Below are 14,855 nucleotides of genomic sequence, written 5' to 3' on the forward strand. Positions count from 1 at the left end.
TAGGGTACGTGGGTGACGTACTGTGAAGCTCTTTCAAAGAATGTGGTTGATCCATACATAAGAACATGGAAAAATATCCAGTGTTTATTGCTTTATCAAATAATAAAATGTAAAACAATATATATGGTATAAGCTTATTTGATTAAAAAGGAAAAAAAAAAAAACCCTAAACCGTATATTTATATACATGTATATACATCTGTTGGTGTTTACATAGGCACTTATATATGTGTATTTATATTTTATATGTAGCCTTTTAGAAGACTACCAGCAGTAGCTTTAGTTACTAGTAACTGTTGTTACCAGTTTTTTTTGGGGGGGGAATATTTACAATAACATGTAGTAAGGTAAAGGAAACTTTGCTTTATTGTTTGAATCATCTTACAGTGATGTTTAAAAATTCTTTTTCCTAGAAAACATTTTCGGCATAATAGGACAATTAGCTGGACTATTATGCTTCGTTTTTTTTTTTTTAAACTCTGTTTTATATGTTTAACTGGAAAGTAAAAGGTGACTTTGCCTTACTCGATGTAAATGAATCTCAGAAATTGTAACAAGATATGTGAGTCATTTGTTTGATTTTTAAACAGTCACCACTTAGAAATGACCTTAGCTTTCCAAAGTGCGAGAAGTTTTTGTCAAGTATATTACATACACAGGGTTCCATTAATTCAGTAAACTGCATTCAGAAAGCAGTATATTCGATAGTTAATTATTCCAAATGGTGCCAGTGATCAGAAGGGACACCCATTTGTAATGAAGGGAATCCGTGTAATGGTTATCCTGAAGAATGTTTGCTCAAGTGTGAGGATAGGAGTAATTGATGAAGTGCAAGTTGCATATATCTTCCTCAGGCTTTAGGAGGAGCAGCTTGTGAAAAGCTGAGACAGCATTGTGAAAAGCTGAGAAAGCATTGTGAGTATTCAAGTAACTAAGAGGGCTAAGTATAGGAATAAGAGTTTAAATTTTAAATCATTTGATGTCAAGTATTCTATAAGTCAATAGAAATGTGTGTGTTATAGGTTATGTTCCTTTTGGGCAGTATTTATGTATACATGTTGAGAAGAGTTCTTGCAGTCCTCACTGACTTTGTAAAATTTGGAATAGAATATTTGTTGCTAGTGTAGATATTTTTTTCCTCCTAGAATTGCAGGAGAATTTATCCAATGTGTATTTCTCTATTATTTGAAAAGTCTAATGTACTATAGCCCCTATTTCTGAAAAGAGCATGTGGCTCTGACCCGTTAGCATCCTCACATCTCCCATCCACCCCTTACGAAGCAAGATAGCCTTGTGGGCAGGTGCACTCGCTGCCTCCGCGTGCCTGCTGTGTCCCGCACTCGCTTTCCAGAACTTGTGGCGCCTTGGCTGAAGGCCATTCTTCCCACGGAGACCCAGACAAGAAGTGGGGGCACAAACACCCTCTGCTCTTAGGCTTCCAAACCCTGTTCCATCATCTTTTACCTCAGATACCCTTCTCCCACAGCCCATTCCTATCTGTGGGAGGAGGAAGGGAGCACAGCCTGTATGGCTGGGTCTAAATTCTGATCCTTTTGCCTCTGGTCTTCTCCAAGTTTTCTCTTGGTCTTCCCTGTGCCTGAGACTCTGTCCTTACCTTCTCTTCTGCATCTTTCCTTTGTAGTGCGGACAGTGGGATCCCGTCCTGTTTTAAAAGAAAACATTGTGAGCTCGTTTAAACATATTCTCCCTGTAAGTACCCAGCTCTTGAATTGAACCACATAGCTTTCAAGACCATTGTCTCAGTGTAGATACTAACAGAAACCTAATTTTACACTTGGTGTTGAGGAATGACGTCTTACTCTAAGCGTTATCTTTCCCCCAGAGGAAATAAAGGCCATTGATCCTGAAATGGCAAGGCTATGGGGAAAATCTCCAGATAGGGGGGGAAAAAAAATTCAGTTATCATTTCCAATTATTGTCTGGCTCTACTTTCCCTGCAGGGTGGAATGAATCTTAGTCATTCTGCCTTTAATTCCATTCAGCTCACATGTCCTCACATTTGTAGTTTCTGCTGATGGGCCGGATAGGCTCTGAATGGCCAGGATAATCAAATTTCCAGAGCAGAAAAAGCTCAAAAACGGGAGTCTAGAGTCCTGATGTCCGTTTGCCAGACTCTTCGCTACTCTCTGCTTCAGTTTTCTTACTGTAAAATCTTTATTAGGTGATATTTTACTATTCATTTTAATGGAGAAAGGATTTGAAACTTTAAAAAATTCAAGTAATCATTTGAAATATGGATTCCATGTTTCTTGGGTAAACAAAAAAGTAAAATAATAAGAATAGTGATATGATTTATTAAAACATTTTAAAGTTTCAGAGTTTTGACATGCACCAGAGTCCCCAGTTAATGGGTGTTCCTAGATATCAAAAATGTTCTTAGTATTTCATTCCGTGTTCTGCATTGGCTTGTTGGTTTATATATCTTTTGAACATTAATTTTTACTGTCTGACATTTTCATGAAGCATTTAAACCAGAGATAGTTTTTAATTAGTAAGATTGGGTAGTTTACAGTAAGGGATATTTCGTTTCCTGTAAAGATTGTTCTCTACTAAGATGTTAATGCTTCTCTGTTCAAGTGTCAGGTGGCCCAACATAATGTGAAGTAATTGAGTTTAAAGTGAGATTTTCTAATAAGATTTAAGCTACTGCACTCCCATTAATGAAGAGTTCCTTCCCTTTTCCTTTCACGGAATGGTTCTGTTAAGTACTTTCTTCTTTTTCATAGCATATTTGGTTAGTGTGCGCAGGATACGATGTTTTCGTGAGGCATCCTGGAAGATACTGGAAAATGATGGTTTTATTAAAAACCTGTAACTTTAAATATGGACATTAGGAAGGAGGTGGAAATGTTGCTTATCTTAAATTCTTAGGAGTTTTTATGGGAGTTTTGGGGATTATAAAACATCAGGGCATTTCCGAATCCTGTCTTGGTTCAGCCTTCCTTTTTCTTTGGTAAGGTATCTGTATAGGGATCCACAACAAAGAAGATAAAGCACCATTTATTGTTAACATGGTTGTCTGCAGGTACTAAAGGCCTAAGGCTGGCTCCTTCTCTAGAACCCAGTATGATAGTTTCTCCATGTGCCCACTGCTTATGTGGGGCAAAGACCAAGGAGATGAGAGGGTTGGTTTCAGTGCTGGAAAATGTCAAGTTGTCCTGTCAGTGCCAGCTCTTGAGAAGGGAAGGAAATGAAAGATGAGAGGGCCACACTCCATGCTGAACCTTTTAGACTGGAAGTGTAAGAAGAGGGGGGAGAGAGGAGCTAAGATCTGCCTTCCATGTCAAAGACTACCCTTGCTTCCTCGCTTATCCTCCCTAATGACAATGTTTGACCTGGGGTGCCATAGTCTTAGAAATCTGAGAGCCGGGCTGTGACATTGGAGAAACTGGAAATGTGATTAGGTTCTTGAGACCCTGGGTTGCCCGAGAAGCAAAGTCCTTGCACGATTTGGAGAGATAGTCCAGAGTGAGGTAGGAGAGGAAGGATTCTTCTGGAGCTGCATTTTCTGGGCCATCACGTGAGCAGTCAAATCAGTGTCCATGTTCGAGGTGCACTGTGCCATAAAGAAGCACCATCTCTGTCTTTGAGCAGCTCTTGGGAAAGACCACACACATTTTAAATGATCCTAGTTTGATCTGGTTTGAGAATTTGAGGGCCACTTAAGATTTATTGTCTTTTCATTAAAAAAAAAAATCACCTAATCCCTACATACATTTTTAAATCAAAAAGAGGTCAAACTCACATTATTAAAAAAGAAAGTGGTTTGAAATCCAGCCTTACTTTTTTCTATTTTTTTTTTATGGTTAATTAACATAAAATGTTATCACTTAAAGCACATTTAAGTCTGCAGTTCTTTGGCATTATGTACATTCATATTGCTACATTACCATCACCACGGTCCCTCTCCAGAGTTTTTTTATCTTCCCCTACTGACACTCTGTACCCACTAAACACCAGCTCCCCATTCCCTTCTCACCCATACTTCCCTAATCATAGTCTATACAAACCCCACTAGTCCTCCCTCAACCACTTCCCTATAGTTGGAAGGTACATGAGGGACATTTGGGTTGCATATAGGAAAGGTGGTACACTGGAAAAGAGGTCTGAACATGAGCCGAGAGTTTTGTATGACTATATAGGATCTACGCAGTATGAGATCTAGCTTGAAGGGATGATAATATAAATACATAAGTATCAAAAGCCCAGATTAAAAAAAAAAAATCATTGTAAATTCAAGTGGTTGTGGGATAGAAAAGAGCACAGGCTAGTTGATTCTAGAAAACAGACTAGTCAGATAATGGAACTCGAGCTAGGTAGACCAATTGGAGACCAGAAGGATCTGGAATACTAGCTGGGAGCACCCTTGATCACAGAGGAATAAAGATTTAATAACTGAGACATTGGGGAAATGAATTTTCAACTGAGCTATCAGAGATAGGAACAGGATATCAGAGGGACAGGATAACTACTTATCAGAAAGGCTGTGTAATAAATGTTGAGTTGAACAAATACCTAGGTATTGTTTCTACCTCCTTCTCTTTTACACGTGCACACACACACGCAAACACTCTGAAGTATTTTTTGATCAGAGATGATGTGTATACTCCTTTCCTAGGGCAATGTTAAGCCCATAGTTGGAGACAAGTCTTTGTTCTTATGGTTAGGGATGGGGTAACAACTTTATTTTTCTAATACTAAAACAAATGTTAATGTGAGATATGCAGTGACATTCCATATTCTGATTAGTTTTTTGCAAAAATACAAGATCCTGAAGACTACAGGCATGCTGTCATTGAGTCTAATTAAGATCATTGTAAAATTCTGCTGCTTACACCTGAGATTCTTTCTCATTATTTTGAAATAATGGTCATTTTTATGTCTGATCACATTTCTTCTATCAAGGTTTAGATAATCACTCTGGCCATTTTGATAAAATTCTTTGTTTTCCCCATCCTCTGACACACCAGGGATGGTCTGCTCACAGTTTAGTATGACATTGCTTATCTGTTAGTTAAGACAATTTATTGTTACTTTTTCTATTTCTAAATTGCTTAGCACTGTGTGTACAAATACTAATAAGTTGGTTTATTAAGTCTTTCCATTCTACAGCATGCTAGATATCCTGAATTACCTGTGTTCTCATTTGGATTTAATCCTCCTTTTAAATTAGGCTTGTACACTGAATTCTCATTCTTTATATAATAGGTTTTCCCCCCTTTAGTATATTCTCTTGTGTATGCATTAGTATGCCGTGCATTAACTTTTTGAGTCTTTGCTCTGTAATTTCTTTTAGCAGAGATATATTTTTACTTTCTAATATCAGCTGAGGATATATGGGAATAGGTTGGACTGGCAAAAACAATAGTTAGTAGAAAAATTATGTATTATGAGTATATGTATTATTCCATGACCGGAAAACAGCAACGTCAAGAATAATTCCTAGGGGGCAGTTGCTTACAGTGGAGAGATTTTGAGGATACGTAATAAAAAAAACTGAGAGATGTTTTTATGAATTGTGATGAGCCAAGAAAGATCATGTGACAATAGGCATCAGTGTTTTTTTGGACTGAATTTGTAACTCTTTCTTGATTCTTTTAGTTTCTTCCCTGATACCTTTGGTCCAATTTACTCAAAGCTCATCTTGATTTGTAACTTAATTATAACATTTAACACCAACATATACATGACAGTCAATAGATCTAACTGACTCTGTTATTTTTCTCCCCAGTGCATGGCTTGTTAAGTTAAACATTTTGTTGAATACGCGAACTTGAAAGATACTGATATTTTCTTTGGTTTGAGCTCCTGTATTTCTGTTATCTCAATCTTGGTTAAGAAGGAGTGTTTACATAGGGACCTCAAGAATGTGGTTCTTTTAGTTTGTGGTGCAAATAACTTTGAGATGAGCAGAATTGCTAATTTCTGTGTTTGCAAGTGTCCTTAGAAATGGAGCAGTTTTTATAACATTCCTTGATCGGTTTATTATTGTATATGGGAATAAAGGGAGGGGATACTTTTAGGTCAACTATGTAGAGATCCTTATAGTTTTGAAGTGTATTTTTCAAGTTTTTTTTATAGACTGTCTTCCCCATACCTTAGTGATCCTCTTGTACATGTAGTAATGGTTAAAAAAAAATTTAAAAAGATAAAACTCTAATTAAAGATTTATGAAATAATGAAATTCTCCCTGTCCATGGAAGGCTTGAGTTATAGAGAAAAGTCCTTGAAGACTATTTGTTTTGTGACATTGGTTACTGAAATAGAATGCCTTATAAAGAGAAATATGCATTTGTTTGCTACACTTTTGATGATTGCTGTAGTTGAAATAATCTATTCCACAAAATTTTAGCATGGTAGCCACTCTTCTCATTCTTAGCCTGAAATTGCCAGGCAGGCATCTCTTTGCTAGTAAAATGCTCTGATTAGTTATGGCAGTCATATATTAATATTTGAATAGAAAGATAGCCTATCTGTTTCTTCTCTGTTTATTTTCTGTGTAGTTAGGTACATAGTCATTTATTTATGTGCCTAGAAATACTAAAACTGGGTTTGACAGATCAGATATGACTAAAGCTATTTATACAATTATGGTTTTCAATACCAAAGCATTTACTTTGACATTTTGCCAAGGGGGTATTGTCAACTTAAAAAATAATTCATTCCAAGTTTTCACTTTCTTCTATGTATTCCATATCTTCTGCCTTCAAGCTGCCTAAATCTTCTTTGAAAAATATTCTATCACAGCTACCAGTAGTAGTAACTCTCAGAAATCTATTTTCCTTTCCCAGCCATTAGATTATTCTCAAATTCTGACCCTTGAGATTTCCAGGTATATTCCTTTCACAGTGTATTGCTGGGTAACTGAAGCACAGTTAACCACCATTTGAAGAGAGGTAGTGATGGGTGAAATTAAGAATTCCCTTTGGAGCTATACATTTTCCCATAGCGTTAAATCCTCACTGTGCTCAAGAAACCAAACATCTCTCTCTTTCTTCCCCTGGATCCATTCACCTCCCCATTTTCTCTCTCAGTGAACATGTACCATGAGGGAAAATTCTATCAAGTGTCAATGCAAAGCTTGAGGAGTTACCTTTCTCTTACGTGCTGGGTTGCAGATCACTTTCCTCACGTGGACTCCCCGCCCCAGAGGCTGCTCTTGGCTGTGGTGTGGTGATCAGTGTCCTTTTTCTGGGGGGGGGGGGGGAGGCAGTCACCACCTCACCCTTTGTGTGGCTGTGGGCAAGTAACTCATAAACCTCTGTGCTTAGTCTTCCTCATCAGTAGAATGAAGTGGCTAAACTTCAGAGATGGTTCTTCTAGAATCTGGACCCTATAAAATCTTGATACTCTTTGTTAGCCTCTTAGAACCTCAACAGTTAGAAAGCTAGAAGAAAAACAAGTGCAATTAACACAAAAATTTCTAGTTTAGGGGTGTCTTCCTGCCCCTGCCTTTTACCTTATGTGAAGATTGTGCTAGGCCTCTGTTGTCATTTCCTAAGTACATGATATATGCTTGCTTTATTTCTGTAGTTGAGATGATTTTATTGGCTTCTCTCAGTGTCATAGAGAATGCTTATTTAATCTGGTACACTTCCTTTTATCCTCTCAAGGCTAGTGTAATCTAATGAACAAAGGCAATTTATTGTGAATATCTAACATGTAAAATTTAATAGCATTTGTGCCAGATGAATACCAGAAAAAAATTGAAATGTGTAGTATTTTAAAAACATACTGACATGAGATACGTTTAACCAGGAAGTGCCAATAAAAATAGAATAAACAGTTATTAGTAGCATTCATTGATTTAGAATATCCCATTATGGAAAGAGAAAACGGTTACTGCCTTTTGTGCCTCCACTAGCCACTTACACATTTAGGACTGTGTATTCTAGAATTTTTTGCAATGGTGAAATAATGTATGATAGAATATGTGGACTCTTACTCCTGAAAAAAGTCACATTTTTAATCAATCTGATTAGAGCATAATGGAAAATGAACTGGAATAAACTGTATAACCATGTACCATGGAATTATGATTTTTAATGGAAAATTTAGTATGAAAGCAAAGATTTTGAAAGGAGATTCTTTATATAATTTTGCTGCTATATTTGAAACTTTGAAAATAGAAAAAGAATAAAGAGAAAATGTAATTAAAAAAGACTTTTTCAGTTCATGGCTCTTGGCAACATAGAAAGTTTTGTCATCTTTGACTTCATTCTGACATAAAACCCTCATAAAATGCGGCATATGCTGTGTTAGTGATCAGAACCGTTTTTGAACAGTATTAATCTTCTGTTGGAAAAATGCCGTCTTACACAGCGTCTCTAGGAAATAAGATTAAACACAGGCCTCTAATGGCAAAAAAGCTAGATCCCAAGTGTAGATGGCACTAATAGTCTGACTTTATGATTCAGAGTTTCATCTTGAGAAAATTTAGTCTTTTAGTGAAAGTGTATTTTATAATAGCCTTAGAAAAAGAGCTCTACCAGTGGATGGGATGAGTCCAAAATGTCCTCTGTTGGCTCACAAACTGCAGTTAGGCCTTCTGATTCTTGTCTCTTATTTCCCTGTTACCGTGGAGCCTGAGGGAAGGTTACAGGAAGGTAATTATTGTCCTATTTCCTTTTCACAACTCCTCTTAGAGGGCCAATGTCCCAGGGTCCTAGATGAGGGATGTAAGCCACAGTGGGTTCAGTGGTGGGTATGTGGTGGGGCTGGGCATGCAGGACCTGGTTGGAGATGCCCAGCCTGAGTTGCCTGCAGGACCCTACACTCTGTCCTGGGTAGTAGCTCCAGAAATGACATCACCACAGGTAAATGAATAGGATTTTGTGTATGAACTTCATTTCCATTAAATATCCTCATTTGTTCGTATTCCTCTTGAATGCATGTTTATTGTTGCTGCCAACATTTGGGTCCTCTTTTATCAGGACCTTTGCATAAACATTTTCACTGGTATTACACTGATTTTAGGCAGTCTGTTATCTGTCTGGCTTAATTTTTTTTTTTTCATTTTCACTTTTTATTATTTTTCCATGTTGAAGATTTTATCCAAATCAGTCTTATTTGACTAATAGAGTGATTATCTGATTTCTACTGTGTGTGTGTGTGTGTGTGTGTGTGTGTTTTAATCCTGTTATCTCAGAAAACTTTGCTGCTTCTTATCCCTTTATCCATATTCTGCTCACTATTTCAGTTCCGTCTTTTTCCAACCACCCTTTGACTATATGGTAACAGAGAAGAGAGGAGAAAAACCATAATTTCATTGCATTATGGGTATGCTGATAACATTAAACTCAGACTCTGTCACTTTTATGAAAAGGCAGAATTAGTTAAAATCATTTCAGCCTCGATTTGGAGGTAGAACTGGTCAAGATTACTTGGTTATCCACCCCCCCTCTTTTTTTTTAATGTGATGCCTAATATATTCCAAAACTAGTGGAAAGAATATTGGAGAGAAAGTCTTGTGATGACTCTTTTATCAGATCCGTTGCCTGAAGTTACTTGCCCTAAGCATTCTTTTTCTCATTGTGATTATGAGGATAGCAGTAGTATGAGTGATGATGAGAATTATGTGAGCAAGTGAAACAGAATGTGTTCAGTGGAATGCCTAGGAGATGGGCAGAGCATGTTGCTTAAAATTAAAGGTTACTAGTTTCTTTGACTTTTTTCTTTAGATAGGCTAGAACATATTTCAGAATGTCAAAGGATATTGGTGTTGAGAAATGAACTGATTAAAAAAATCTGGCTTTTTTTTTTTTGCAGATAAATATAAGAAAAATGTACATTTTCCAAAAAGTAGAGGATTGCCATTTGGTCAGGTTAAGGAAAGGAAGTCCACTACCATAATTTTTATTAGCCTTCATCTGAAAGCTTTAACTGATAGATAGGTTTAAATACTAGGAATAAGGTGACAAACGTGTCATTTTTTGCTGGTTCCTGGAAAATCTAGGACAGTGAGTGGAATAACCGGTAGGATAGGTACTTGTATCTCCATTCCAGATTACTCTTTTCCACCTTGGTACATACAGTTGCCTCTGACATGTGATTGTGTGGATGTGCCAGGGCTGCTCAAACAGAACGTGTTTAAAACTGGACTGTTCAAACCTGTTTCTCATTTGTTGCTGAATTAGATAAGCACCATCATCATCTGCTGGGTTTAGGTTGCCCCGAGTGCCCTTTCTTTCTCCTTTGGTCTGCAGCTTCATACATACAAACATACACCCCACCGGTATTTACTGAATACCTGCGATGTGTGTTCCAGGCCTTACTTTGGGGTGCTAAGGATATAATGATGAACAATGTTTCTACATTTAAGAGACTTGTTTTGTAATGGGGGGAGAAAGATAATTTATAGTATGTGAAGAGTAGGTGCTTTGGAGGCAAAAAAAGGGGCAGAATGGTGGTGCTAGGGAATACTGAGTGAGGACTGCTGTTCCATGTAAGGCAGTAAAGGAAAGCGCTTCCATTAAAGTTGCTCAGGAGTCTTCTGCTGCCCTGTGGTACAGCGACAGCAGATGGTCAAGCCAGGAAGTGGGAGATGGGTTAGAAAGCAGTCGTGATGCAGGTGAGAAAGGATGGTGGGCTTGAGCAGAGGAAAAGTAGGAGCCAGGGGGATGGGGAGGAGTGCTTAGCTCAGGGAACATGTTGGAGTTAGAGCTGCCTGGATTGCTGGGTGGATTGGCTATGATTTTGAGGGAAATAGTAGGAAACAGGATGACGTCAAGCTCTTTGAGCTCAGCAGTTGCAACAAGAGCATTCCCATTTTTGGTTTTGTTTTTATTTTTGTTTTTGAGATGAAGAAAACTGCTGGAAGAGCAGGTGTGGAGGGGTGTGTGTGTTTGGCTTTGGGCATGTTAAGTTGAAGGTGCCCATTAGACAACCGAGTAGAGATGTTGAGAGGAGGCCCTTGGGTATTCAATCTGGAATTTAGGAGGCAGATGTAGGCTGGATTCTACTTTTGGAAATCATCCCTTCTTTTCATCCCAGTGGCTGCTGCTATAGATGAGGGCACCATATATTGTCTTTTGGATTTCTGTAACGCCCTCTGTCTTGACCTTCTCCCATTTTACTTTTGCCACTCTTTGACTTCACTTTGAAAAGCCTGAGTTTTTTCTAAAATTCAATTCTTTTGATGTCTGTCTCGTACTTAAACCTTGGTGGCTTCTCATTGCTTGGAGGATAAAATCCAGACTTCTTAACCGGGCTTAAAAGGTCTTGCATGATGTGGTGTCTGCTTAGTTTCTGGTGTCCTTTACTTCCACACAATATTCTCTGCTCTTGTTATTCTCACTTCTTTCTGTGCCCTTCAAGTTCTTGCACCGTGAAACCTTCAAACACTACCCTTCTGTTGTCTGATCCTTCCTCCTACCACCCCAAAACCTTCTCTCATACCTAACTCCTTTCCTCTTTCAAGCTTTTGATTAGGTATCATTTATTACATGAAGACTGTCGCTGTTAAGAATGGGTTATGGGATTCTTATCAAAACATTGCAGACTTACCTATGTATTGTAGTTGACATTTGCTTCGCATTCACTGCTCTTGGTCTTTAAATTCTGTGAGGCCAGGATGTCTCTGTTTTGTGTAATGTTGTATCTGTATTGCCTAGCACAGTCCCTTTTAATGGGTGCTTAATATTCATTTGAATGAAAGAATAAGTAAAGTTGCTGATTATAAAACATGTATGCAAAATTCAACAAAGTTTCTATATTCCAGCAGTAACTAGTTACAAAGTACAGTGGAAAGGGTAGAATTAACCAATCTCTCCGCCTCCCATCCCCATACTTAAGAGTATAATTTAGATATACTTAGGACACCTAACACTAACAATGAATGTACGGGTTGCCTACAAAGAATACTGCACTAAGTTGAATAATTGTAAACGCATGTCCTGTTGATGACTGGGAATTTTGAAAATTGTCAACATACCAAATCTCCTTGAATTTATTTACAAATGTCTCATGAGTCAAATACAATTCAAATGAATTTTATTTCTGGAACTTTTGAATTACTCTAAAGTTCATGTGGAAAAATAAATGAGAAAAGGGAAGAAAGTTTAGAAGGGGAAGAAAAATAATTTGGACATTCAATTAAGATGTAGTACTTAGAACAGTGGAACAGAATTAGAAGCCCAGAAAAACAAGTATAGGATAAAAGTGTAATATAGAAGCAGTTGAGAAAGATGACTATTAATAAAATGATAGAGGTAATTACTTAATAAGTATTTTGAAAAATATAAAAGTTGATCCCTGTCTCACATTATGTACCAAAACATGTAATTATAATAGTCTTTTTTGATATAATGTAATTATAATGTGCCATCTTATATGTATGAAGATGCTTTTGGCAGCTATTTTCCCCAATAGTAGTGATTTATTTGTACATATCTAAAACACTTTGCTCTGTTATTTTTTGTTATCAAGGTCCTGATTTTGTAAGATGACTGGCTTTGACCAGAAGTGCCATTTGTGGACACAAAGGAGAGGGAAGTTGATAGGATCACTACTGGTTCCAGCTCTTAACCTTGACTGTCCTATACCTTGTTGTAAGGACAGGTCATAGATTGATATTTAGCATGATACATTTATTCTCTTATTTTTTACTAAGAATAGGGAGGTTAGATGCATTTGTTGCTTCTGAAGTCCTCAGATAAAATAAGCTAAATACCAAATTTTGACTGTTTTCAAAGATTTGGAAACCAAATTATAAACCACCTACTCTTCCAGTTTAGTAGGAGCTATATTTTTAAATAAGGGTGGTCTCTCAGACATAAAATAGCTGTGTGTGTGTGTGATTGCTTAGCACTCTTAGAGCTAACTTCTTAACCTACTTTAAGTGTAAGTATATTCATTTCTGTAATTGTGTCCCATATACCGTTCAAATGAGCTAAGTGTTCTCATTCTTGTACCCAGTGGTATTGGTTTCCATAATGCACATCAGTTTTGTTTTTGCTGTCAGACCTTCAAGTATCTACTCAGTTTTTCTAGCGTAAGAACCACTAGTGCCTATCTAAAACAGTCTAGGTCTTGGGATATCTATTACTTTTATAACCATGTTATTTAAGAGAATAGTATCTTTTTTAGATTCTTTGATAATAGTTCACAACCTGTCCTTTTGCTGCTGAATGCCTGACTGACGTGGATCTATCCTTGGTTTTACAGAGAGAAGAGAAGAGGAAGATTTTGAAGAGAAGAAAGCTATTAAGAAAAAAATTAAAGAGCTTAAATTTTTAGATTCTAAAATTGCCCAGAACCTTTGTACGTATGAAATTTCAATACTATCACATTAGTAAAACACTGGAGGTGGTTCCTGTAAATTATTTCATTTTCTTTATGACTTGTTTTTCATTTTTTTATTTTAATATTTTATTATTTGCATAATAACTTCAAAGATAATTCCTTCCCTTTAGGCAATTTATGGGTTAAATTCTTCAAAAACGTATTAGAAAATAAAGCTAAGGAAAGTATTTAGAATGAAAATATGTCTTCTATAACTGGAGGAAAAAGCTACCATTTGTCTAAGTATATAAATAACGAGTTAAGAAATTTAGGTGATGGCATCATATTTTAAAAAGTGATAACGGATTATTTCTTTTATACCTCCGAATCTCTATTATTTTTGATACTTGATCACACACAAAAGAGGTTGGAATATTAATGGAAATTAGGATGATGAGTAAAATGAATTCCATTATCCCATCTGAGCAGTTGAAAGCCTTTCCTCAAAAGTAATGACTGGAAATATTTTAGATTTAATTACTGTTACAGGAGCTAAATACTTAGTATTGAATTGTCTCCCTGACTGAATTACTAGGAGGAGAAGAGAGCAAAGAGTTTTGCTTCTAACTCCTTTCTAACTGCAACTTGAATGCATCAAAGATAGTTTGCTTGGAACCGAGATAATACCATGTGTATAGATCACTTTCTAATGTTGTGAGAGGAATCCAATGTGGAGAATCAAGAGTCATGGGAAGTTAACATGGCTTCTAGTCTGCCTTTCCATTGCTACATGCCTCAAGAGAGCTTTTAGCAAGTATTGGGAACAAAAATTCTTTGGTAAGAGGCTAAAGATCCATGCTATGGATTAGAGAAGGAATTCTGTCGGAGGCAGTTAAGTGTAAAGGACAGAGTTGACATTCCTTCTGTGCAGGTTGAGACCTCCATCCTTTCCTGCTTGCTATGACAGAGGGCCACCCCTTGTCTGCATTGTGGATGCGCCACGATCCCCATGGACAGTGTGTAGATATTAACGTGATTGGCCAAGATACTACTCTCTTTGTGGGCACAAGTTGATTGCACATCCCTATGCTCTTGAAGGTAGATGTCGCCATGTGACTTCTTGGGCCAATGACAGTGTAAGTGGAGATGAGCTTTCACGTGGAAGCATTTATTGCTGGTGTGAGAAACTCCAGTGCTCTTTCCCCTGCACCCAGGATGGCTGGTCAAAGTGGTGTCCATCACCCTGATGTGAAGATTGTGTCAGGGCTCTTTCTGATGTGTAATGGACATGTAGTCTGAATTATAAATGATTTGTGGATGTGTATGTGTGTGCGAGCTTAGACTAAGATTTTGGGGACTGTTACATGATACAGGTATTTCAGGGAATTTTTGCCTTAAAGGAACATTGATTTCAAAGCATTATTAACTTAGATAATGTCAAAAAGTTCTATTTTCTGTGATCTAAAAGAGAGTTTTTCTTGAAAAGTGTCCATGTCTTGGCATTACTGATTCCTAGACTTAACTCTAAACAGCCTCATTAGGGGTCCTGAAGAAATACCATTTTATTTATTTATTTACCTAAAGTTTTTATTTATTCATTTGAGAGAGCAAGA

At 37.1% G+C, this 14,855-nt stretch overlaps 1 protein-coding gene across 2 annotated transcripts in view; it reads left to right on the forward strand.

Annotated features, from left to right (window-relative positions):
- Nucleotides 1–14,855, forward strand: part of DIAPH3 (diaphanous related formin 3) — a 484,732-nt gene that overhangs the window by 200,100 nt on the left and 269,777 nt on the right. For both annotated transcript variants that reach the window (XM_078070282.1, XM_078070281.1), the window contains one exon: nt 13,186–13,281. In XM_078070282.1, the coding sequence (XP_077926408.1) occupies nt 13,186–13,281 (96 nt within the window). The remainder of the gene's footprint in view (nt 1–13,185; nt 13,282–14,855) is intronic.

This window comes from Halichoerus grypus, chromosome 4 (assembly GCF_964656455.1).
Source record: "Halichoerus grypus chromosome 4, mHalGry1.hap1.1, whole genome shotgun sequence".
In the NCBI taxonomy this organism is placed as follows: domain Eukaryota; kingdom Metazoa; phylum Chordata; class Mammalia; order Carnivora; family Phocidae; genus Halichoerus; species Halichoerus grypus.